At 41.0% G+C, this 24,631-nt stretch overlaps 1 protein-coding gene across 2 annotated transcripts in view; it reads left to right on the plus strand.

Moving 5' to 3' along the window:
• Positions 1 to 24,631, plus strand: part of LOC140489198 (myosin-9-like) — a 166,534-nt gene that overhangs the window by 18,929 nt on the left and 122,974 nt on the right. For both annotated transcript variants that reach the window (XM_072588474.1, XM_072588475.1), the window contains exon 3: positions 16,734 to 16,890. In XM_072588474.1, coding sequence (XP_072444575.1) covers positions 16,734 to 16,890 — 157 coding nt within the window. The remainder of the gene's footprint in view (positions 1 to 16,733; positions 16,891 to 24,631) is intronic.

Genomic DNA, 24,631 nt, shown 5'->3' on the forward strand with positions numbered 1-24,631 from the left:
CATAAAACTGGACAGAATTAAGTGTTTCAATCTTGATCAACAAAATAAAGACATTGTACGTGTGTTGAACGTGCCTGTGTCTACCATTCATACTATTTACATGCAAAGCGAAAGTGGCTGAAGTTGCTATTAGTTCTTGCAGAAAGTGGTCACTTTTAGTCTGCATCTAATAATGAATAAAATGGTAAGTCTATTGCTTGACTGGATTGATGGGTGTACAAAATGTGGTGTTCTGTTAAGTTGCCTTATACTTAAGGTGAAATCAGTCAGTCTTTTTAATTAGCTGAAACAAAGCACTGGGCGATGGTGATGAAAGTGTTGCGAATGTGGAATTTAAAGGTAGCCATGGGTGATTTTAGATTGGCTTTTGAGGCAAGGGCAGCGTCCTAGCTTAAAGGTTACTGGAGAGACTACTTTGGATGATACTGAAGCTGCCAAAAAGTTCCCAGAAGAACTGAAGAAAATAATTACAGAAGGTTTTTGTATAAGCAAATGTTTAATTGTGACGAAGTTGGAATTTATTGGAAAAAATTGCCAAGTAAGACTTTTATTTCAATAGAAGAAAAGCAGGCTAACGGACACGAGGCATCGAAGGACAGGTTTACCCTAATGCCAGGTTTACCCTAATTATTAACGCCACTGATGATGCTGACCTTGGGCTTCTCCTTGTGTACCATTCAAAAAATGAGGGCAATTAAAGAATTTGCTAAGAATACATTTCCTGTTGTTTCATTCACATCCAAGTGGTTGGAATTCTCAAATAATTCTTTGAGTACGAATGGATACATTAGTCCTTTTGTTGAAAGATACTCTAAAGAAAATAACTTGGATAATAGGTGTCTTGTGATTGTCGATAATTGTGTTGCTCATCCACCTAGCATCAAGTATGGCAGTAACATTAGTGTTGTGTTCTGACCACCAAATATGTTGTTGCTGCAGCCATGTGACCAAGGCCTAATAGCCACAATTAAGGCTTACTTTATACAAAATGTGGTGTTTTATTGTAAGTGCCATTGACAAATGGCAACTCGGAAGCATTTTTGCGAGAGATCAGGAAACAGAACAATATAAAATTGGCAATCACCAACCTTGGAGATGCTCTTGATAGGCTAACAGTCTCTGAGAAATTATGTTTGAAGAAAACTCTCCTGAAGCAGTGAACGATTTTAAAGGCTTCAAATCAACAACAATAAATTTGGCAATAATGACTTTGGTTAAGGAGGCTGGATTTGTGGAAGTTGACAAAGATGATGTTGAAGAGGTTTTGGAATCCCATGACCAAGAACTGGCAGCTGAAGAGCTGATGCACTTGCAAGAGGAAAGGATACAAATCAAAACCAAACACAATAGTGAACAGCCCAAAAGTGAAGTCATCCAGAAACTGAATATGAAGCACTTGCATGAGATATTTGCTATGGTCAACAGTGCTGCAATGATTATGGAAAAGTGTGACTTCAATTTTGAAAGGGCATGTAAATTTAGGGCAGGTTTGCAGATGTTTTGAGTGCTGACAGAGAACTGTATGATAGAAAAATGCGTGAGGTTAAGCAGTCAAGCATATACTGTCTTATTTCAAGCCTTGCACAGCAGATGACAAACCCCGCCCTTCAACATCCAGGCAGGCAGGCAGGCATAGACAAAAGTGTGGATGTTAGTGACTTGCCTACCCTCCTGGATCCAGACGATGATGAGATTTAATTGATCACCCTTTTTCCCTCTCTCCTATATTTTCCACCACCCCAACATCCAGCCTTTACTATACGTTAGTGTTAGTTTAGGTCTTCATACTTGGTATGATTTGGTAGATTTCTTTTGGGTCCGGGACGCTCAAAAAATTTTCCCATATAAATTAATGGTAATTGCTTTGTTGCATTATGCCATTTCGGCTTACAAATGGTTTCATTGGAACACTGTTTTTGGAGAGCGGGGGACACCTGTATAAGAACAGATTGCACCTAAATTGGAATGGGACTAACATACTGACAAGGAGATTTGCTAGAGCTGTTCGGGAGGATTAGTATGCCTTGGTTTTAAAGGATTGTCCCTTCACTCTGAGGCTGCCCAATCTTTCCTACTGTCCAGTAGGAAATCTTCTCCATGTCCAGTAAGGTGGGTGGGACTTGGGAAATTCTGAGAAAAGAGATCAATCTGAAACTGGTACAGTTGGGAAAGAGAGCAAGTCGAACAGTCAGGGTAGCAGGAACTAAACAGAACAAGGTAGGACTGATCAATTTATTTCAGTGCAAAAGGCCTAACGAGAAATGCAGATGAACTCTGTGCTTGGGACTATCTAACTAATTAAAGAGATGGGGCTCAGAAGTGACCATGACTGATATGTTTTTCAATCCTGTTCTCCTGCCTTCTCCCTGTAACCCTTGATCCACTGACCTTTCAAGAACCGATCAATCTCTGTCTTTAATACTCACACAATGACTTTGCTGCCACAGCCTTTTTTTGATAATGAATTCCACAGATTCACCATCTTGCAGCTGAAGAAATTCTTCCTTGCCTTAGTTTTAAAGGGTTGTCCCTTCAATCTGAGGCTGTCCTATCTTTCCTACTACTGGAAATATCTTCTCCATGTCCAGTCTATCCAGGCCTGTCAATATTCCATAAGTTTCAATGAGATCATCTTTATCTTTTCCTCTATTACTTTTATAGTTAGACTCTGGTTTTTAAAGGCTTCCCTTCCCACTAATCTTTCTATTGCTTTTATGCTGTCGCTTTTCAGCCGTGGATGTCTCTTCTGCCCCTTAATGTGTCTTCATCCTTTGGGCGAATTTCTACTCTTTCTCCTGAATGAGCCAGTCCTACAGCACAGACGCAGGCCCTTTTGGTCCATGCTGGCCAAGATGTCTATCCATGCTAACTCCATTTCTCTACATTTGGCCCATATCCTCCTCAACCTTTCATCTCTTATTTGTCCAAATGCCTTTTAAATGTTGTTAATGTACCTGCCTCAAACAAACACATCTGCTGGCAGCTCATTCCAAGTGCATACTGCCCTCTGTAAAACACAAAGTTGCCCCATAGGTTACCTTTTATTCTTTCTCCTCTAATCTTAAACTGATGCCCTCTAGTACTTGATTCCCCAACCCTGGGGAAAAAGATTGAGTGTATTAACCCTATCCCTGCCTCTTATGATCTTCTACACTTCTGTCAGTCTCCAACACTCCAAAGAAAGAAGTCCACGCTTGTCCAATCTCTCCTTATAACTCCAGACTGGGAAGTTTTGCCAAGAACATACAAGGCAGTCAATACAGTCAATAGTTTTGGGCTCTTTATCCAAGCAAAAGATGTACTAGCAGTGGCTACATTCCAGAGAAGGAAACTAGACTGATACCAGTATGCAGGGACTGCTTTGAGGAGAGTTGACTAGATAGGGCCTGTACTCATTGGAATTTAGAAGAATGAGAGGCAACCTTTTTGAAACATACACGATTCTTAGGGGACTTGACAAAGATTATTCCCCCTTGTGGGAGCAGTCTAGGATCAGAGAGCATAATCACAGAATAAGAGTTGCACATTTAAAACAGAGAATGAGGAGGAATTTCTTGAGGGTTGTGAATCTGGAGAGTTCTTTACCACAGAGGGCTGTTGAGGCGGAGTCAAGTATATTCAAGGCTGCGATAGACAGATTTTTAATCAGTAAGGGAATCAAGGGTTACGGGGATAAGGCTGGAATGGAGGGTGATCAGATAGGCCAGGATCTCATTTAGGTGCAGAGCAGGTTCGATGGGCTTCTACGTCTTTTGCGATGCATGATTTGATCCATATCCTATTGTTGTTTATGGCATCTAGTTGTGTGCATATTTGCAGCTGTACCTGAAACATTGAAGTGGGGCTTCAATAGTAATTAATTGGCTGTAAAGAGCTGTGAAAAGGCCTGACGTTATGATTTACATAATATACAAGTTTCATTCATCTGTAATTGATCTCAAAAGATTGAAGCCTTAAAGTATGAGTGACAACACAAGCTGAGTGTGCGGCCATTAGCTCTTCAACCCTGTTCAATTAAATCGTGATTGCAGTACACTTTCATACCACTTACCCAGTGGGTTCCATAGCTTTTATACCTTTTATTAAACAAACATCTGTCAATCCCTGTTATGAAACATTCAGTTTATCTCTGACTACGAGGTGTATTTTGGGCTTGGGGATAGGAGATGGGCAAAGAATTCCAAACTTCCATCACCTTTTTGTTAGAAAAGGTTATTTTGATAGCACCCCAATTCTAACTTCAAGGTCATTCCCTCTCGAATGTGAACTCTTGCCACCAGATTAAATAGTTTTTCTCCCTCTCTATCCTTTCAACTCTTCTTGATCCGACTACTGTCATGTATGTTTTCAGCAAAACCTCCCGGTCTGGATTTATTAAGGAGAGATTCGACAAGCTTTTTAAATCTTCTATATTCAAAGGAAATGGAGCCTACACTGTACAACCTGTTTTCATAATTTATTTCTTCACTGGTGTAATACTGCTAAATCATCAATACAGCCTCTCCAGAGAAAGTATGTCCTCGCTGATTTACAAAACCCAGAACTACAGGCCTCCAGACAAGGCCTTGCAGCCTGTAGAACTAGTCTACACGTGCCAGAAAATAGTTATACCATACTACAGCACAGGCCCTTTGGCCCACGCCAACTAACATGTCCATCCACACTAAGACCATTTCCCTGTGCTTGGCCCATATCCTTCTAAACATTCCCTACCCATGTATTTGTCCAAATGGCTTTTAAATGTTAATGTACCCGCCTCAACCACTTCTGCTGGTGGCTTGTTCCATATGCATACCACCTCCTGTGTAAAAAGAAAAGTTGCCCCTCATGTTCCCTTTTTTCTTTCCCCTCTAATCTTAAAATGATGTCCAGTAGTCCTTGATTCTCCTACCCTGGGAAAAAGACTGAGTGCAGTCACCCTGTCCATGCCTCTTAGGTCTTATACACTTTTATAAGATTCCGCTCCCCCCCACTGAAGTCTCTGAAGTCCTAGCTTGTCCAACCTCTCCTTATAACTCAGACATTTGAGTCCTGGCAGCATCCTTGTAAATTGCTCCTCCAAGGGGACCAAAACAAAGTACAATACTCCAAGTATAATCTCACCAACATCCCATACAACTGCAACATGACTTCCCAATTGCTATGCTCAGTGCCTTTGAATGATGAAGGCCAGTGTGCCAAAAGCCACCTTCATTTTCCTGTCTACTGTCCACTTTTAGAGAATCGTGTACCTGAAATCCAAGGTCCCTCTGTTCCATTACGTTCCTTAAGGTGCTACCATTAAACTCCTACCTGATTTGACTTTTCAAAATGCAAGACCTCACAAAGATTAAATTTCATTTGCAGTTTTTTCGACCTGCCTTCTCCACCTGATCAAGGTCCTGCTGTAATTTCTGATAATGTTCCTCATTATCCAAGATACCTCCTATTTTAGTGTCCTCTGTAAACTTATTAATCATGTCCTGTACATTCTAATCTAAATCATTTGATATTGATAACAAATAGTAATAGGCCCTGAGGCACTCCACTAGTTGCAGGCCTCATGTCTGACTAGCATCCTTCCACTATTAACCTCTGCTTGCTACTATCCAGCCAAGTTTGTATCCAGTTTTGCAGCTCGCCCTGGATTCCATGTGATGTAACCTTCCAGAGCAGCCTACGTGTGGAACCTTACCAAAGACCTTACTGAAATCTATATAGACTACATCTCCTGTCCTGGACCACCTTCCTGGTGATTTCACCAAGAACCCTAACAAATTTGTGAGGCCTGCTCTCGCTCTCTTGTGACTTACTAGTCTATCGTTCCCAGGCTTTTCTTTGCAGCCCTTATTGAACAATGGCACAAAATTCACTTACCTGCAGTCTTCTGGCACCTCACCCTTGGCTAATGATGCAAAAATATCAGTCAGGGCTGCAAGATTTCTTTGGCCTTGTGTAGGTTTCTTGGATATATCTGGTCAAGATATCACCATTAAGTTTCCCAAGTTGTCATGCCTTTCTCCATGGTAAACGGGGGAAATATTCATTGATAACTTTGCCAATCTCCTGTTGGACACTTACATGTACGCTTTGGAATTATGCCCAGAATCCCATGCCATTGCTGCTCCACTGTCTTCTCTGCTTGGTGTCCCTTCCAATCAGTTCTTGCTAACTCCTCCCTCGTGTCATTGTAGTTACTTTTACTCTGTTGTAATACCGTCACATCTGATTCTGGCCTCTTTCCTCCTCAAACTGCAGAGTGAGTTGTCATATTATGGTAACTGCCCCCTAGGAATTCCTTCACGTTAAGCTCCCTAATAAAGTTTGCCTCAGTACGCATCACCAAATCCAGAATTGGCTGTTCCCTTGTAGACTCTACCACAAGCTGCTCCAAAAACCATCTCAGGCATTGCACAAATTCTATTTCTTAGGATTTACTACCAACCTGACTTTTCCCAGTCCACCTATATATCTATAGGGTGGCTCAGTGGTTAACACTGCTGCTTCAGTGCCAGGGACCTGCGTTCGATTCCGGTGTTGAGCAACTGTCTGTGTGGAGTTTGCACCTTCTCCCTGTGTGTGCATGGGTTTCATTGGGGTGCTCGGGTTTCCTCCCACCATACAAAGATGTGCAATTTAAGTGAATTGGCCATGCTAAATTGCCCATAGTGTTAGGCACATTAGTCAGCAGTAAATATAGAGTAATAGAATAAGGGAATGGGTCTCGGGTTACTCCTCCATAGGGTCAGTGTGGACTTGTTGGGCCAAATGGTCTGTTTCCATGCTGTAGGGATTCTATGGAGCAATTCCCATCAGTCTTTTTTTTTCTCAGTGGCTCTTCAACTCTACCCAGACAGACTCTGCACCTTCTGACTCGGTATTTACTTTAATTTCATTTTTACTAATGAAACAATCCCATCTGCATATCCAAGGTGTATATCCTTGGATATTTAGTTCCTAACCCAGGTCCCCTTGCTGCCATGTCTGTGATATCTGCAACACAACTGCCAACAAATCCCAACTTCAATCTGTGCTTCAACCTCATTTTTTTGTATACTGTGTGCATTTAAGTATAACACCCTCAGACCTGTGTTGACTGCCTCCATCTGATAGTTATCTCCTTAACTCCCAAAGTCCTGAAGAAGGGTTACACCCAAAACATTGACTTCTCCACCTCCTGATGCTGCCTGGCTTGCTATGTTCTTCCTCCTGTTTGTCTTCCTTAACTGCTGTGGTTGAAGTTAGCTTCATGAGCCTTTGCATGCTGCAGACCTTTTAATTGTTCTGGAAACTTTTTAGTACCTTCTGTTAACCAACCCCACCCACCCAATAACGTTCCATGTAACTGGACCACGCCATCTTGTTTTCTGGCTCTATCTTGAGTTTTTTCCCCATTAGGTTAAACCTATGACTTCAACAAATCTGTAAACTTGGGCTGTCCCACTTTTTACTTGGATAGTAATGGAACATACTTAGATTGCACTTGATGTCAAATGGAAAGAATTGCCCTCCTGTCATGTGACCTTGCATCACTGCCTATCTTTATAAAAGTGAAGATTATGATTGCAACTTATTTGGTTGCAGGAAATTCCACAATATTAGATACTGAATTATCCAGTTATCTCCTTGCCCTTCAAGAACATAAGAACTAGCATCAGGAGTAGGCCATCTGGCCCTTCAAGCCTGCTCCACCTTTCAATAAGATCATGGCTAACCTTTTTTGTGGACTCAGCTCCACTTACCTATGCTCTCACCGTATCTCTTAATTCCTTTATTTTTCAAAAAAAAAATCTACCTTAGCTTTAAAAGTGTTTACTGGGTAGTGTCAACTACTTCTCTTAGGCAAGGAATTCCATAGATTAACAACCCTCTTAGTGAAGAAGATTCTTCTCAATTCAGTCCTAAATCTGTTCCTTCTAATCTTGAGGTTGTGCCCTCTTGTCTAGGTTTTGACTGCCACCTTGTGGAAACATTCTTTCTACTTCTACCTTCTCTATTCCCTTCATGATTTTACATTTTTCTATAAGATACCCCCTCATTTTTAATTCCAATGTATATAATCCCAGTCTACTCAATCTCTCCTCCTAAGGCAAGCTCCTCAACTCAGGAATCAACCTAGTGAACCTCCTCTGCACCCCCTCCAGTGCCAATACATCCTTTCTCAAGTAAGGAGACCAAAACTGTCTGCAGTACTCCGGGTGTGGCCTCACCAGCATCTGGTACAGCTGCAACATAACCTCTTCGCTTTTTAACTCAATCACTTTAGCAATAAAGGACTCCATTCCATTTGCCTTCCTAATTGTGTTTTACCTGCAGACCAACCTTCTGTAATTCATGCACAAGGACACTCAGGTTCCTCTGCATAGCAGCATGCTGCAATGTTTTACCATTCAAGTAATTTTTTTTTACTGTTACTCCTACCAAAATGTAATACTTCACATTTATTAGTATTGTATTCCATCTGCCAGACCTTTGCCCACTCAAAGTATCTATGCTCCTCTGCAAAGTTTCTCAGTCCTCTACAATCTTTGCTCTGCCACTCATCTTAGTGTCATCTGCAAAGTTTGACACCGTACACGTGTTCCCCAACTCCAAATAATCCATATAAATTGTAAATAATTGCAATCCTAACACTCATCCCTGAGGCACACCACTAGTCACTGCTTGCCAGCCAGAATAGCACTCATTTATCCCCACTCTTTGCTTCTTGTTAGTCAACCAATTCTCTATCCATACTACTACTCTGTCCCTAATGCCATGCATCGTTATCTTATGCAGCAGCCTCTTGTTGCAGCACCTTGTCAGAGGCCTTTTGGAAATCAAGGTAAATCACATCCACTGTGTCCCTGTTGTCCATCTTGCTTGAAAAGTCTTCATAAAATTCCAAAAGCTTTGTCAAGTATGACCTGCCCTTTAAACAGTGGCGTCACATTTGATGTTTTCCAATATGCTGGGACTGCCCCAGTGTCCAGCGAATTTTGAAAAATTACCACCAGGACACCTGCTATTTCTCGTGCCATCTCTTTTAGTACCCTAGGATGCATTCCATCAGGGCCGTCCTTAGCTCCATTAACTTGCCCAATGCTAGCTCTTATGTAAGAATTGTTTCCAGGTCCTCACCTACCTTCCTCTGTCACTTACTGGCAGGTTATTACTTTAACACCAATTACAAAATACCTGTTCGTTGCCTCGGCCATTTCATCATATCCCGTAAATAAATGCCACTTCTCATCCTCTAAAGGACCAACATTTACTTTAGCCAGTCTTTCTCATTTCATATATTTATAGAAACTCCTGCTATCTGTCTTTGTTATGCGAATTCTTTTTTTCTCATGTTCTATCTTAGTTTTCTTGATAGCTCTTTTTGTGGCTTTCTGTTAACCTTTTTAAACTTTTCCCACTCTTCTAGTTTTGTGCTGTTTTTGGCCACTTTGTATGCCACCTTTTTCAATTTGATAGCCTCCCTTATTTTCTTAGACACCCATGGATTATACTTTTGCTAAGTACTTTGAAAATTTTCTTTGAAAGTCCTCTACTGCTAGTCACCTGTTCCACCATAAAATCATTGTTTCCAGTCTACTTTAGCCAGGACCTTCCTCATTCTATTGTAGTCCCCCTTGTTCAAGCACAGGATCCTGGTATTGCGTTTTATCTTCACACAATCCATCTGTGTCCTAAATTCAACCATATTGTGATCACTCCTTCCAAGAGGATCCTTAATTATGAGGTCATTAATTATTCCTGTCATTATACAGGACCAGATCAAGGATGGCTTGCTCTCTCATTGGTACCATTACATCCTGTTCAAGAAAACTGTCACGGGTGCACTCGATGAAATCCTCCTCAAGGCTTGCCTGACCAAACTGGTTCAACCAACCTACATATAAATTAAAATCCCCCATGATAATAGTCATACTGTTTTTACAGGCATTAGTTATTTCTGTTTATTGCTCGTCCCAATGTGATATTATTTGGTGGCCTATAGATTACGCCTATCAGTGACATTTTTCTTAGAATTTCTCATTTCCACCCAAATGAATTTAACCTCATTCTCCATAGAACCTATATCCTCTCTCAGCACCACCCTGATGTCTTCCTTGAATATCAGCTGCACCACTTCCCTTACATTCCTGTCTGTTCTTCCGAATAGTTTGGGACACCTGGATATTTAAATCCCAGTCGTGACTATCTTGTAACCATGTCAGTCATGGCTACCAGATCATATTAATTTGTGATGATTTGTGCCGTTAACGCATCAACTTTGATATAAATACTATGAGCATTCAGGTACAGTGCCTTTATGTTAGCTTTCTTACTGTCATGGTTCACAACATCTCTAATATCTCCTGAGTTGTCCTTCCTTTTGCTTCTATTATAATCTGCCTTGAACTTAAACCATCCTGCATACATGCTAACCTGCTGCTTACCTTTTTATTTATCACTATCTTCCTGTTGCTTTCACTTTCCCTTTCCCTTTCCCTCCCCCGACTCAAGTCATGGTGACAGCCCTATTTATCTTTTTGCTAGAACACTGGTTACAGATCAGTACAGGTGGAGACTGTCCCATTGGCACAGATCCCTCTAGTTCCCAAACTGATGCCAATGCACCATGAAATGGAACCCCTCTTTCCCACACCATTTCTTTAGCCAAGTGTTTACTTCTCTAAGTTCCTTATCCCTGAGCCAATTTGCATGTAGCTTGGGCAGTATTCCGGAGATTATGACCCTTTAATTTTGTTCCTCTTGCATTGATAATCCCTAGGCTCTCCATCCTAGCCTTACTTATGTTGTTAGTCCCAAAGCGGATCCATCCCCTCCTTCTCTGATATACGTTCAAGCCGGTTAGAGTTGTTCTGCACTCTGGCACCGGACAGGCAACATACCATGTGGGACTCCTGATCCGGCTTGCAAAGGATATTATCTATCCTAATTATAGAATCCCCTGTAACTACCACTTGTCCTTTTGCTCCCCTCTCTTGAGTGGCCTTCTGCACCATGGTAATTTGGCTCATCCTTTCCACAGCCCTTTTCTTCCACACAGGGAGCAAGAATCTCATTCCTGTTGGATAAGGTTAAAAGCTGAGGCTCCTCCACTCCTGAACTCAGGATTCCCTCTACCTGCCTCACTTGCAATCACACCCTGTTGAACTGATCACTAACTGAATTTGAAGTACTTAATCTATCAAGTGTGACTGCTTCCTGAAACAATCATCCAGCTAACTCTCAACCCCGCCAACCCCCCACCTGACCCCTGATGTGCCGCAGTGTTAGAAGCTCAGATTCCAGATCATCAACTCTGAGCTGGAGTTCTTCCATCAACCAACACTTGCTGCAGATGTGATCACTGCCGTTCACAATGGGATCAGCCAGCTCCCACATTATACAGCTACAGCACATCACCTGCCCAGCCATCTCTACTTAATTAATGCTAGTTAATGAGGTAAATAATTTCTAGTTCATCTCTGCTATGGTCTTATTCAAATAACCAATTAATAGATAAATGAGAAAGCAAACTTTTAATCAATCACACGATACAGAAGAAATAGAAGTAGAAAAGCCTTACCATGTCCATGCATCCAAGTCCTCTTTTTGGTTAGCGGAGCAGGTGGGAGATACTACATGTGTAGTGTCTCTGGTTCAGCTGCTACCCAAATATATTCCGGGCAGCCTGCTGGTCCTTGGTGTTGCCTCTTCCTGTGCTCCTGTTTTTTAAAAAAAACCTTCCCATCAGCCCCTGGTTGATGCCCGTGCTCTTCCTGCTGCTGAAACAAAAACTGAGGGCCCTGATGCTCAAGGTAAGTATTTCAGTGATCCACCTTCCTGTTATTCCCCGGTCAACGCTTCTGTTCGGGACCAGACCCAAATCCCCTCAAAATTAAGATAGCCTAGACCCTAACTCTTTTCTTCTTTCAAACAAAGTGCAAGGTGTTGCATTCCAGATGCAATTTGGTCAAACTACTCAACTTTAAGCAAAACACTTCATCTTGTCTATATTTTTACACTATATGGTTAAAATAAAAATGAGAGAATTGACTTAACTCTATCTATGCTTGATGAAATAATACTACTAATGAATCGTTCCAAATAGTAACATCCCATTAACACTCTTGGCAACGGCAAGTTCAGTAAAATAGATTTGTCTCACATGAAATCTCGCAACAGGAAGAGAAGAGTAGCTTTCAGCTGTAACAGAGGAATAAGAGCTTCCACATCCAGTTTCAAGAACCCAACAACTGCTGAAAGCTAAAACTCAAAACTCTGGTTCTATGGGCACTTGACCCCACCCGTTCATGTTGTTCCAACATCTTAAACAAAAAAATCAAAGGTTTTGCAAGCTGTTGACTTTAATCGCTTTGAGCTGATCACTTGGCACCCCATCTCAACATTTCTTAAGAAAGATCAGGACAAAATACATTTCAATGCCATAGTATTGTCACACTTCCAGCGTTCATTCACTCTCCTCTGATGTTCACAATCCTACCTCATTCACATAGCAGTTTTCATTTGTAGATGGTATATAATCAATCTGTTCAAGTATGTTATTACACCATCTGGAGCAGGAGAGATTTGAACCACCTCATTCAGAGACAGACTCTGCTTTCACTTGTAAGATTTCTACCACTGGTCATTGGATCCTGATGAGGGGAAGGAGATGTTGCCTTTTTTTGACTAAAGGGTACAGATGATAATATTTGCCTTATTTAGAACCTGACACATTTCTAGTTGTGTTTATCAACTAAATCATGGTGATCCAAGCAATTTTAATCTTTTGCATGGTTTCCATCAACTTTTGGCTGAACTGTTATACAAGCTATAGGTGGCTTGTAAATTTCAACATTTTAATTTTAGCACCTAATAAAACTTTCTTATCTCCTTCAATGGCTTAAGGGGTAAACATGCTTTCAAGCATATTTTTGGTTTACGGTTTCTTAGACACTTGGTAATCTCTAGCATCTCCTTTTGAATTAGTTTTTTTAAATGTAGGAATCTTAAAATAAAAGTGGGTATTGAATAGATATGCTGGTCACAGCCATTTCCAATTTTGTCCCCATGTTCAGTTCTTTTCCCGAAGTTCTTACACACTTGATGCAATTGCAACATACCAACGTCTGCAAACAGTTGAACATTATTAAAGCTTGTACAAACCAGGTGATCCCCTTAGACCCTCTTCATAGGCATGCAATGTCAGGCCAAAGTGAGGCACTGAACAAAGAAAGCACACTCCCTTTTATACAAGTCCTGATTTGGAGATGCTGGTGTTGGACTGGGGTGTACAAAGTTTAAAAATCTCACAACACCAGGTTATAGTCCAACAAGTTTAATTGGAAGCACACGAGCTTTCGGAGCGTTGTTCCTTCATCAGGTGGTAGTGGCCACTACCACCTGATGAAGAAGCACTGCTCCGAAAGCTGTTGTGCTTCCAGTTAACACCAGGTTATTGTCCAACAGGTTTGTGAAGTTTAACTTTATACAAGTCAGTTGCAATGCTTACTGATGCTCTGGCCACTCCCTACAGTCACATGCCACTCAAGACCCCCCCCCCCCCCCCCCCCCCCCTCCCCCGTCACTGTCATATGTTACCCCAGGTACAATAGCAGGATGAGATTATCCTCTGAGACCATGCAAATACTAATGTCCTAACCCTGGGGAACCATTATGCAGACTATTTCCTGACTCAGATTCCAAGATCATAAAAGTGCGAGATACATTTGGCCAGAAAGTATTTCTGTGTGTAAGAGATTACATTGATAGTTGAACATGACAATAGCAGGGGAGTTGTGTCTAAATGATAGTCATCCACATTCTTTCATGACTGTCATCCCTACCCAAAGATAGTGCAGTTTAACTCTTTAATATTGCATTAATGTCCAGAGAGAGTACAATTAAATCTTTTAACATTACACCCACAGGCACCAATTAGCAAAAGTGAACGTTTTAAAAAAAAATCAGCTAACCTTTTGGTGAGCTTAATTTTATCAGAATATATTGCAATGTAATTGGCCTTACTGAAATAATTTGATTTTGGACATTTAGCTAATTTTGTTTTGAAATCAAACTTAAGAGTCATAGAGATGTACAGTGTGGAAACAGACCCTTCGGTCCAACCAGTCCCACCTGCCAGCACCCAGCCCATATCCCTCCAAACCCTTCCTATTCATATATCCATCCAGATGCCTTTTAAATGTTGCAATTGTACCAGCCTCCATCACTTCCTCTGGCAACTCATTCCATACACGTACCACCCTCTGCATGAAAAAGATGCCCTTTAGGTCTCTTATCTTTCCCCTCTCACCCTAAACCTATGCCCTCTAGTTCTGGACTCCCCGACCCCAGGGAAAAGACTTTGCCTATTTATCCTATCCATGACCCTCAATTTTGTAAACCTTTATAAGGTCACCCCTCGGCCTCCGACGCTCCAGGGAAAACAGCCCCAGCCTGTTCAGCCTCTTCCTGTAGCCCAGATCCTCCAACTCTCTGGCAACATCCTTGTAAATCTTTTGTGAACCCTTTCAAGTTTCACAATATCTTTCTGATAGGAAGGAGACCAGAATTGCACACAATATTCCAACAGTGGCCTAACCAATGTCCTGTACAGCCGCAACATGACCTCCCAACTCCTGTACTGAAAATGTGTTGCTGGAAAAGCGCAGCAGGTCAGGCAGCATCCAAGGAACAGGAGAATCGACATTTCAGGCATCAGCCCTTCTTCAGGAATGAGGAAACTGTGACCATCAGGCTAAGATTAAAAAGTAGGGAGGAGGTACTTGGGAGAGGGGTGTTGGGAATGCGATGGGTGGAGGGAGGTCAAGGTGAGGGTGATAGGCTGGAGTGGGGTGGGGGCGGAGAGGTCAGGAAGAAGATTGCAGGTTAGGAAGGCGGTGCTGAGTTCAAGGGATTTGACTGAGACAAGGTGGGGGGAGGGGCAATGAGGAAACTGGAGAAATCTGAGTTATCCCCCAACTCCTGTACTCCATACTCTGACCAATAAAGGAAAGCATACCAAACGTTGCCTTCACTATCCTAGCTACCTGTGACTCCACTTTCAAGGAGCTATGAACTTGCACTCCAAGCTCTTTGTTCAGCAACACTCCCTAGGACCTTCCCATTAAGTGTATAAGTCCTGCTAAGATTTGCTTTTCCAAAATGCAGCACCTCGCATTTATCTGAATTAAACTCCATCTGCCACTTCTCCGACCATTGGCCCATCTGATCAAGATCCTGTTGAAATCTGAGGTAACCCTCTTCGCTGTCCACTACACCTCCAATTTTGGTGTCATCTGCAAACTTACTTACTGTACCTCTTCTGCTCACAACCAAATCATTTATGTAAATGACAAAAAGTAGAAGGCCCAGCACCAATCCTTGTGGCACTCCACTGGTCACAGGCCTCCAGTCTGAACCACCCTCCACCACCACCCACTGTCTTCTACCTTTTGAGCCAGTTCTGTATTCGATTTCGGCAGCAAGAACAACCTGATGTTTGCAGTATAGTGTTATTACACAAGAACACCAATTGCTTACCACAATTCTGCAAACATTTAAGTATGAGTTATGTCTTGACAATATAACGCAGTAAAATGATAACCTGGATAGTGATTTATAGAGATCTGTGAGCTGGTTGAAGGCATACACTGATTTTTTTTTGTGTTTGAAAGGAACAAACTTTGATCTGTGCAGTCCCTTTCATGAACTAAGGCTGTTCTGAAGTACTTTGTATTGTCAGATTTATACTGCAGTTTCCTAGTGGTAATGTTGGTACACAACAGCCGTGTTTCTCTTGCAACATTTGAGAATTAAGTCAGTTTCCAGGTTTGTAAGATAAAGTTCAGAAACAAAATATTGCAGCTGCTGGGAATACTAGGGTTGGGCCACATCTGTAGAGAGAGAAATAATTAATATTTTTAAAAGATTCCAATTCTCTCTATGTGCCTTACCTGCGTGGCTCTTTAGATATTTGTTAATTAACCTGTTGAGATGTGATGTTACACAACCTTGGACCAGATGGGACTTCAACCCAGTCCCCTTGATCTTGTAAACAGTCCAAATTGGAGGAAGTAGTGACCAATTACAATTCCGTGGCTGACTGGGGACCATTTGGATTTAGAATTCCTACTAATGTGAAATCTAACCTTTTTTTTTGTTTAGAGTTATGGAATTATTCTTAAAACATTTATATGTGGAATTATTAATGTATTAGACTTCTTAAAAATGCACAAGTTGAATTTGGATTTTGTTTTTATAGCTAGTTTTCTTCCTTCTGGCCCTAAAGGCACTGAAGCATTTGCTATTATGCCAGTTGGAATCAATTCTCCTCCAATGCTTTACTTAAGAAACTATTGTCAATTTATCAGCATCAGTGATGAAGTTTGGTGAGCTTGTTAATTGCAGAGGTTGTTGCAATTGAGTCCAGCCTTGTCTTTGCAGGGCATTTGCCAATGTGCACTTCTATGAGTGGTTGTTACATAGTAATGACGAATAGAATCCATCGCAAATTATACTTTTACTGCCTAACTAAGCCAGGTTTGTTGAAACCATTTGTACTTATCATGACCACCAAAAGTGAAATTATTTAACTGAACACAGACAGGAGATTGAACCTAGGAATTTATGGTTCAGATCCTTTTTGGAAAACCTAGAGTTAATAGAGGAGACATTGATTTGACATTAAACAGCCTGTTTGAAATTTGAGAATTTAAAACATGCAGGTACTGATATAATAGTAAAATGTGTTTAACTTAATTTTTTTTTTAAAGACATACTCAGGTCTTTTCTGTGTGGTGATCAATCCATACAAGAATCTGCCTATCTACACGGAGGAAATTGTTGAGATGTACAAGGGAAAGAAACGGCATGAATTACCACCTCACATCTATGCCATTGCAGACACTGCATATAGGAGCATGTTACAAGGTGAGGATTTTGTCTTAAAGTATGTTATCTACCTATTACTGCTATGATTATATCCATCATATTCTTATTATTTTGTGAGACTTAGTGTTGACTATTTATAACACATTTAATTTCTGTGCTAATTTAATGTTACTGGTTGTTTAGTGTTTTCAGGTGAAATTTTTGCTTTCAAAACTGCAAGAAACCTTGCTAGTATAAAGTTCCAGGAAACCAAGTCACCTAATAATTTTCAGTGTTTTTGTGAATTTATATGTAGGCATCAACCAAGAGGGTGGTGGTGAAGGGTTGTTTTTCAGACTGGAGGCCTGTGACTAGTGGAGTGCCACAAGGATTGGTGCTGGGTCCACTACTTTTTGTCACTTTACATAAATGATTTGGATGCGAGCATAAGAGGTACAGTTAATAAGTTTGCGGATGACACCAAAATTGGAGGTGTAGTGGACAGTGAAGAGTGTTACCTCAGATTACAATGGGATCTTGATCAGATGGGCCAATGGGCTGAGAAGTGGCCGATAGAGTTTAATTCGGATAAATGTGAGGTACTGCATTTTGGGAAAGCAAATATACAAGGGCTTGTGTACTTAATTGTAAGTTCCGACAGAATTTTGCTGAACAAAGAGACCTTGGAGTGCAGGTTCATAGCTCCTTGGAAGCGGACTCGCAGGTAGATAGAAGAGTGAAGTTGCTGTTTGGTATGCTTTCCTTTATTGGTCAGAGTACTGAGTACAGGAGTTGGGAGGTCATGTTGCGGCTGTACAGAGCATTGATTAGGCCACTGTTGGAATATTGCGTGCAATTCTGGTCTCCTTTCGATGGAAAGATGTTGTGAAACTTGAAAGGGTTCAGAAAAGATTTACAAGGATGTTGCCAGGGTTGGAGGATTTGAGCTATGGGGAGAGGTTGAATAGGCTGGGGCTGTTTTCCCTGGCACGTCAGAAGCTGAGGGATGACCTTTAGTGAGGTTTATAAAATCATGGATAGGGTAAATAGACAAAGTCCTTTCCCTGGGGTGGGGGAGTCCAGAGCTAGAGGGCATAAGTTTAGGGTGAGAGGGGAAAGATATAAAGAGACCTAAGGGGCAACTTTTTCATGCAGAGGGTGGTACGTATATGGAATGAGCTGCTAGAGGAAGTGGTGGAGGCGAGTACAATTGCAACATTTAAAAGGCATTTGGATGGGTATATGAATAGGAAGGGTTTGGAGGGATATGGGTCAGGTGCTGGCAGGTGGGACTAGATTGGGTTGGGATATCTGGTCGGCATGGACAAGTTGGATCGAAGGGTCTGTTTCCATGCTGTACATCTGTATGACTGTCTATAAGCTGTTCAAAATAAGCAATTGTGTTAAATAATCTTGAATGATTACCTTATCTTGATGTCCACCGATGTCCATGCATGCATATTTCCAGAGGATTGTCAAAGTGTGATCTGGAATGAGCCACTAGCTAACTTACTGCTTTTCCGATATTATGACAACTACAAATGAATGAGGTGGCTGTGGGAACTAAGGTAGTCTCCTTTTTAAGCAGGAGAATATGCAGATAACCCTGAGTAAAGTAGCCATCCGTTTCTGTCTGTCTGTCTTTCCTTTTTTTAAAAAAAAAGCAACTTTGATGCTTGCACCATTTTAAGCTCCTTATTGCATAATGACTGCTTATTCTGTGAGGTTCTATGTTCAATTTATTCTTGTACTTTACTGTTCTTCATAGAACACTGACTAAACCCAAATTGAGTAGGAATTAAAGAAATGGAAAATATATGAAAACGTAATTAGTCTTACTTCGGTGGTAGGCAAAGTAATGGAAAGGGTACTGAGGGATAGGATTTGAGAGTATCTGGAAAGACATTGCTTGATTAGGGACAGCCAGCATGGATTTGTGAAGGGTAGGTCTTGCCTTACAAGTCTTATTGAATTCTTCGAGGAGGTGACCAAGCATGTGGATGAGGGTAGAGCAGTGGATGTAGTGTACATGGATTTTAGTAAGGCATTTTATCAGGTTCCCCACGGTAGGCTTATGCGGAAAGTCAGGAGGCATGGGATAGAGGGAAATTTGGCCAGTTGGATAGAGAACTGGCCAACCGGTCGAAGTCAAAGAGTGGTGGTAGATGGTAAATATTCAGCCTGGAGCCCAGTTACAAGTGGAGTTCCGCAGGGATCAGTTCTGGGTCCTCTGCTGTTTGTAATTTTTATTAATGACTTGGAAGAGGGAGTCGAAGGGTGGGTCAGTAAATTTGCAGACGATACGAAGATTGGTGGAGTTGTGGATAGTGAGGAGGGCTGTTGTCGGCTGCAAAGGGACTTAGATATGATGCAGACCTGGGCTGAGGAGTGGCAGATGGAGTTCAACCCTGTCAAGTGTGAGGATGTCCATTTTGGAAGGATAAATAAGAATGCGGAATACAGGGTTAACGGTAGGGTTCTTAGTAAGGTGGAGGAGCAGAGGGATCTTGAGGTCTATGTTCATAGCTCTTTGAAAGTTGCCACTCAGGTGGATAGAGCTTGTAAGAAGGCCTATGGTGTATTAGCGTTCATTAGCAGAGGGATTGAATTCAAGAGTCGTGAAGTGATGTTGCAGCTGTACAGGACCTTGGTTAGGCCACAGTTGGAGTACTGTGTGCAGTTCTGGTCGCCTCACTTTAGGAAAGATGTGGAAGCTTTGGAGAGGGTGCAGAGAAGATTTACCAGGATGTTGCCTGGAATGGAGAATAGGTCGTACGAGGATAGGTTGAGAGTGCTAGGGCTTTTCTCATTGGAACGGTGAAGGATGAGGGGTGACTTGATCGAGGTTTATAAGATGATCAGGGGAATAGATAGAGTAGACAGTCAGAGACTTTTTCCCCGAGTACAACAGAATGTTACAAGGGGACATAAATTTAAGGTGAAGGGTGGAAGGTATAGGGGGGATGTCAGGGGTAAGTTCTTTACCCAGAGAGTGGTGGGGACATGGAATGCGCTGCCTGTGGGCGTGGCAGAGTCAGAATCATTGGTGACCTTTCAAGCGGCAATTGGATATGTACATGGATAGGTGCTTAAACTAGGACAATATCGTGGGCTGAAGGGCCTGTTCTGTGCTGTATTGTTGTATGTTCTATGTAATTGATGGAAGTCACCATCAACTTGAGCAGTGTTTATGGAGTCAACAGACAAGTTGAAACTTCAACTGTGAACTGTTTTTGTATGTGAAACCTGAATGGCTTTCTTAACAGCACCTGATCTGTATCTTTGGTATAGTATGTTAGAGGTTTCTACTGTCTGCAGGATCTTTAATTTTGCACACAATGTTAACTTAGAACACGGACCATAGTTGGACTGATCTCATCCTTTATTCAGATTTTTATTGGGTGTGGTAATGTTTCTTTTGCTTTGGGTTGCTCTGTAATCAACATAATAGATAATTAGAAGGAATGGCAGGCATTCAAATGTGAAATCCGTTTGTGGTAGTTAGAACTTACATGCTTATGCTGTCAATGACTAGGAGTGATCGAATCGATGTTCATTTGGAATAGTCTAACAGAAAATGTTAGATTTGCATTTTACTTTCAAAACATGCCTTTGCCTCCCTTTCCAATCTTCAACATTTTAATTATCATCTTTTCTTGGTAATAGAATTCAATTTACAGATGTGTAAATGGACTTTCGATTCCATAGCATTTGTTAACTAGGGTGCTTTTGTATATTTTAATTTTTTTGTGCTTTATTTCAGTGCAGAATTGTGCAATTTTGAATAGTTGTTGTAACATCCAAACCCTTCTGTTAATGGAGAACCTTTTAACATTTTTAATGTAAATGCACTTTCCTGTTAAAACATCTGTTGGAGTGACCGTTACATAGTCCTTGTGGATACCAAGTCCCATCTCCACGCTAGATTTATTCATTGTGTTGAACAAATCCTTTATGCTAAATGAGACAAGTGGGTTATCTATCTCTGTCTCCTCTTGGTCCTCCACAGTCTTCGGTAACTTTTCAACTAATTATAGATATTCTGTGAGACACTAGGGAACTACTGGATGCACTGGGCATTGTATCGGCCATGGATCTGACAAATTTCTAGCTGTGATGCTGATGGCGTCCTCCAAAACTAACTCCATCTCTGGTACAAGCTACACTACGAAAGCTGTCCAAAAATGTGGAAAACTTCAGAATTTGTTGTGCACAGAAAGCAAGAATAACGTTGTTTTGGCTGTTATTGGTGCCATCAAGTATGAATAAGGAAACTCTGGACTGCCACCGACTTAGCTCCCTCAATGTAGCGTCTCTACACTGGATATAACTTGGTTAACAATTGCTCTAAGTGTATACTGGTCACTGCAGTCCCATTAATCTACCCCTCTGTAGCCACATTGTGCGGATTGTAGTATATGCCATCAACAAAATGAATGCACTACACAAACTAAGAAAGACTTCAATAATAGCATCTTTCAAAGTCAAAACTACTTCTGTCTAGATGGACAGGGATAGTATGCACGTAAGGACCACGCAACATCCAAGCATCTCACCAAGTATGTCCCACCAGAGTGCATCAAAAATTTAATACTTTCCTATCTCCCTGCACTGTGGGAGCATCTTCACCATCAACTTGAAGTAGTTCAAGTAGTTTGCCATCTTCTTGAACAGTTAGGGATGAGCGATAAAGGTTGGCCTAACAAGTGATGTCCATATCCTGTGAATGATTTAAAGAAACGTGACTCTGCAAGAGGCAGTTACTTAGGACTGTATTATTTGTGTTACTGATGCAGTGAACTGATTATCTTTTTTTCTTTTTATATTGATACTACTCTACTCAGAAGGTCTGGCAGACCTTTTAGAGAGAGAAGCATTGTTAGTGTGTAGAGTCTGACTTCAGAACTGAAAAGTTCAGATTTACAGCATCCACAGTATTTTGTTTTTATCATAGTAGCATTAATGTTTGGTTAATAAGTAATAGGGAAAGAAGTATGAAAAGAGAATCTGTTTGAAGTAGTGTGACCTATATTTATTCTTGCTTCCCCAGGGAGTACAAGAGTGTATCTGAGCTACTAGAAAGTGATTTCTTCGTCTCCTTTCCCACCCAGAATGGAGACAGATATCCAACTTGGTGTTGCTTCAAGTGACCTTTTACTCAATTATTTTATTCAGTAGCCTTGTTAGTTTTATTAACACAAATATTTTCATCAATGTTAAAATAATTGTTATTGACTTGTGGCATGTGTAATACCTTCAGGAAGGGAGAACTGAAAATTGGTAATACAGTGATAAGAGGTGGAGAGCAAAAGTGAATGAAAGAGGACACTGGTTTAAAGCAATGACAGAAACAGAAATTTATAGGATTATGCTTTTATTTGGGTTTCGTGCAGAACCTACAAAAGATGTGTCTTACCTTATTTTGGGGGAAGTGTTCTTGCAAAGATGTGATAGTTGATTACTAAGCATGCAGAATTTGATCATACTTAAAAATCTGGGATTATCTTTCTGCAATGCACTAAGTACAACAGCTTATTCTGACAAGCTGGCTTTTAACATCAAATAGTTGCTGCACGTCATTGAATTTAGGGTAGTTATATGGGCAGGCTGATGACTCAGGCAGGCGGTTCTGTTTCTCCTTATATGGTGAAACTTTGCAAACCCATCGCATGCAAATAACTGTAAAGGAGGTTCACATTTGTTCAGGATGTGGTCGGTGTATGGCAATAGGTTTCAAGGAAGGCTCGACAATATTATCCTCTCTGCCGTGTAACTGAAATCTTTGTGTATACAGTTGTTAAAAGTATTTGAGAATGTCTTAGTTTTAACCTTGAACTTTCCCCTCTGATATAGAATTAAAACAACCTTGAGCATTAAATAGTACCTTGAATGTGATAGGTACACTGTCCTCCTTTCTTATCCTTCTTGATTTCCTTGCATATTTGACAGTCATCGCCCACTGGTTCTCTGATGTTTTCCTGAAAACTGAAAATATTAGAAATACTTTGCAAATTAGGCAATATCTGTGAAGAGGAATTATTCATGTTTTAGGTCTGTTAGCTTGGCTGGGCCATCACCTCATGGTGTCACACGAGATTCCATCCTTGTCAAGCCGCCTTTACCACATTCTGTATTCTTGAATTAGTACATTTGTTCCGTGATAAAATCTTCCAAAGGTGTGGGATTAGATTCGACATTTCAATTGATAGCACATTTTTGTTTCTCTTTGAATCATAAATTGGGATATCACTCAGTCATAGAGATGTACAGCATGGAAACAGACCCTTTCGTCCAACTCATCCCTGCCTAAGCTAATCTAGTCCCATTTACCAGCACTTGGCCCATATCACTCTAAACTCTTACTGTTCATGTCCCCATCCAGGTTCCTTTTTAAATGCTATAATTGTACCAGCCTCCACCACTTCCTCTGGCAGCTCATTCCATTGGCACCATCCTCTGTGTGAAACATTTGTCCCTTAGGCCCCTTTTATATCTCGTCCCCCTCACCCTAAACCTATGCCCACCCCAGGGAAAATATTTTGTCTATTTATCCTATCCATGCCCCTCAACTATTTTATAAACCTCCTATAAGGCCACCCCACAGCCTCCGATGCTCCAGGGAAACCGCCTCACCCTATCTAGCCTCTGTCTTTTCTGAAACCTTTCAAGCTTCACGACATCCTTCTGATAGGAAGGAGACCAGAATTGCATGCAATACCTGTATTCCAAAATTGTAGTAGAATATACACCAAAACAGACGTACAATAGAAAAAGAAATAGAAACCAACTATTCAATAAAATGAAGGCATTTATATTTTTCATTTTAATTTCATTGAAACCTCATCCAATGAAGCATCATCAGTTATACATTTACTGAATAAACACGGTGAAACTAAGGACTGCAAGAGGGAAAGTGCGAAACTCAACACAATTCAGTTGACCTCTTGCATAAAAACCCAAATTAAATTCACATTGAGCTGTCATTTCCAAATGGTGCATTTCATTCGCAAATGCCCTTTACCGACAGTAGAAAGCATGGACCTGTTTAATGGTGACAAACATGAGTGCAAGAGGAAAGGAAACCAGTAAAGTAACTTGCTAAGTGAAGATGTCTAAGTAAATACTTTGGGATGACAGCTGAATAATTTGCCCACTTGAAACGTGGAGTGCATCCCTGGGTGCATGCAAAAGCATGCAATGTGTTGACTGAGATGTGCCACCGGGAACACAAGTGGGAGACCATCAGGGAAGGGACAGTGCATTCCTACAACTTCACGAATGTCCCATAAATTGTTAGGAGAAAGTGAGAACTGCTGATCAGAATCGAAGTGTGTGGTGCTGGAAAAGCGCAGCTGGTCAAGGAGCATCCGAGGAGCAGGAGTGTCATTTGTTTGCTAATGTTTATTGCTTATTCCTACTTGTTAAGATGGTGAATTGCATTCTTTAACTAATTATAGTTTGTCCCATGATAAAACCTTCCAAAAACATGGGATTGGGCTGTACTTGACAACTGATAACCTATCCACTTCTCTTGACCTTTTAGGTAGCCAAAATGTTGTAAAACTACTTGTCTGTTATCTAGGTTTGTATGTGCTGCAAACCTCTCCGTTTTGGGGAGACAGCATGCTTTTAGTTTGGGATTCCACTACAGATTCTGTACATATTTTCAGTTGTAAGTTTTTTTTAATGTAAAATTTTAAAAGTTAACTGGAAATAATACTAGCTATAAGGAAGATTCTTCAATAATTCTATCTTTTGTAAAACCCTTTTGTCACTTTGTCAATTGAATGCATTAGCTTTT

The sequence above is a fragment of the Chiloscyllium punctatum genome, chromosome 18, assembly GCF_047496795.1.
Source record: "Chiloscyllium punctatum isolate Juve2018m chromosome 18, sChiPun1.3, whole genome shotgun sequence".
NCBI classification, from domain to species: domain Eukaryota; kingdom Metazoa; phylum Chordata; class Chondrichthyes; order Orectolobiformes; family Hemiscylliidae; genus Chiloscyllium; species Chiloscyllium punctatum.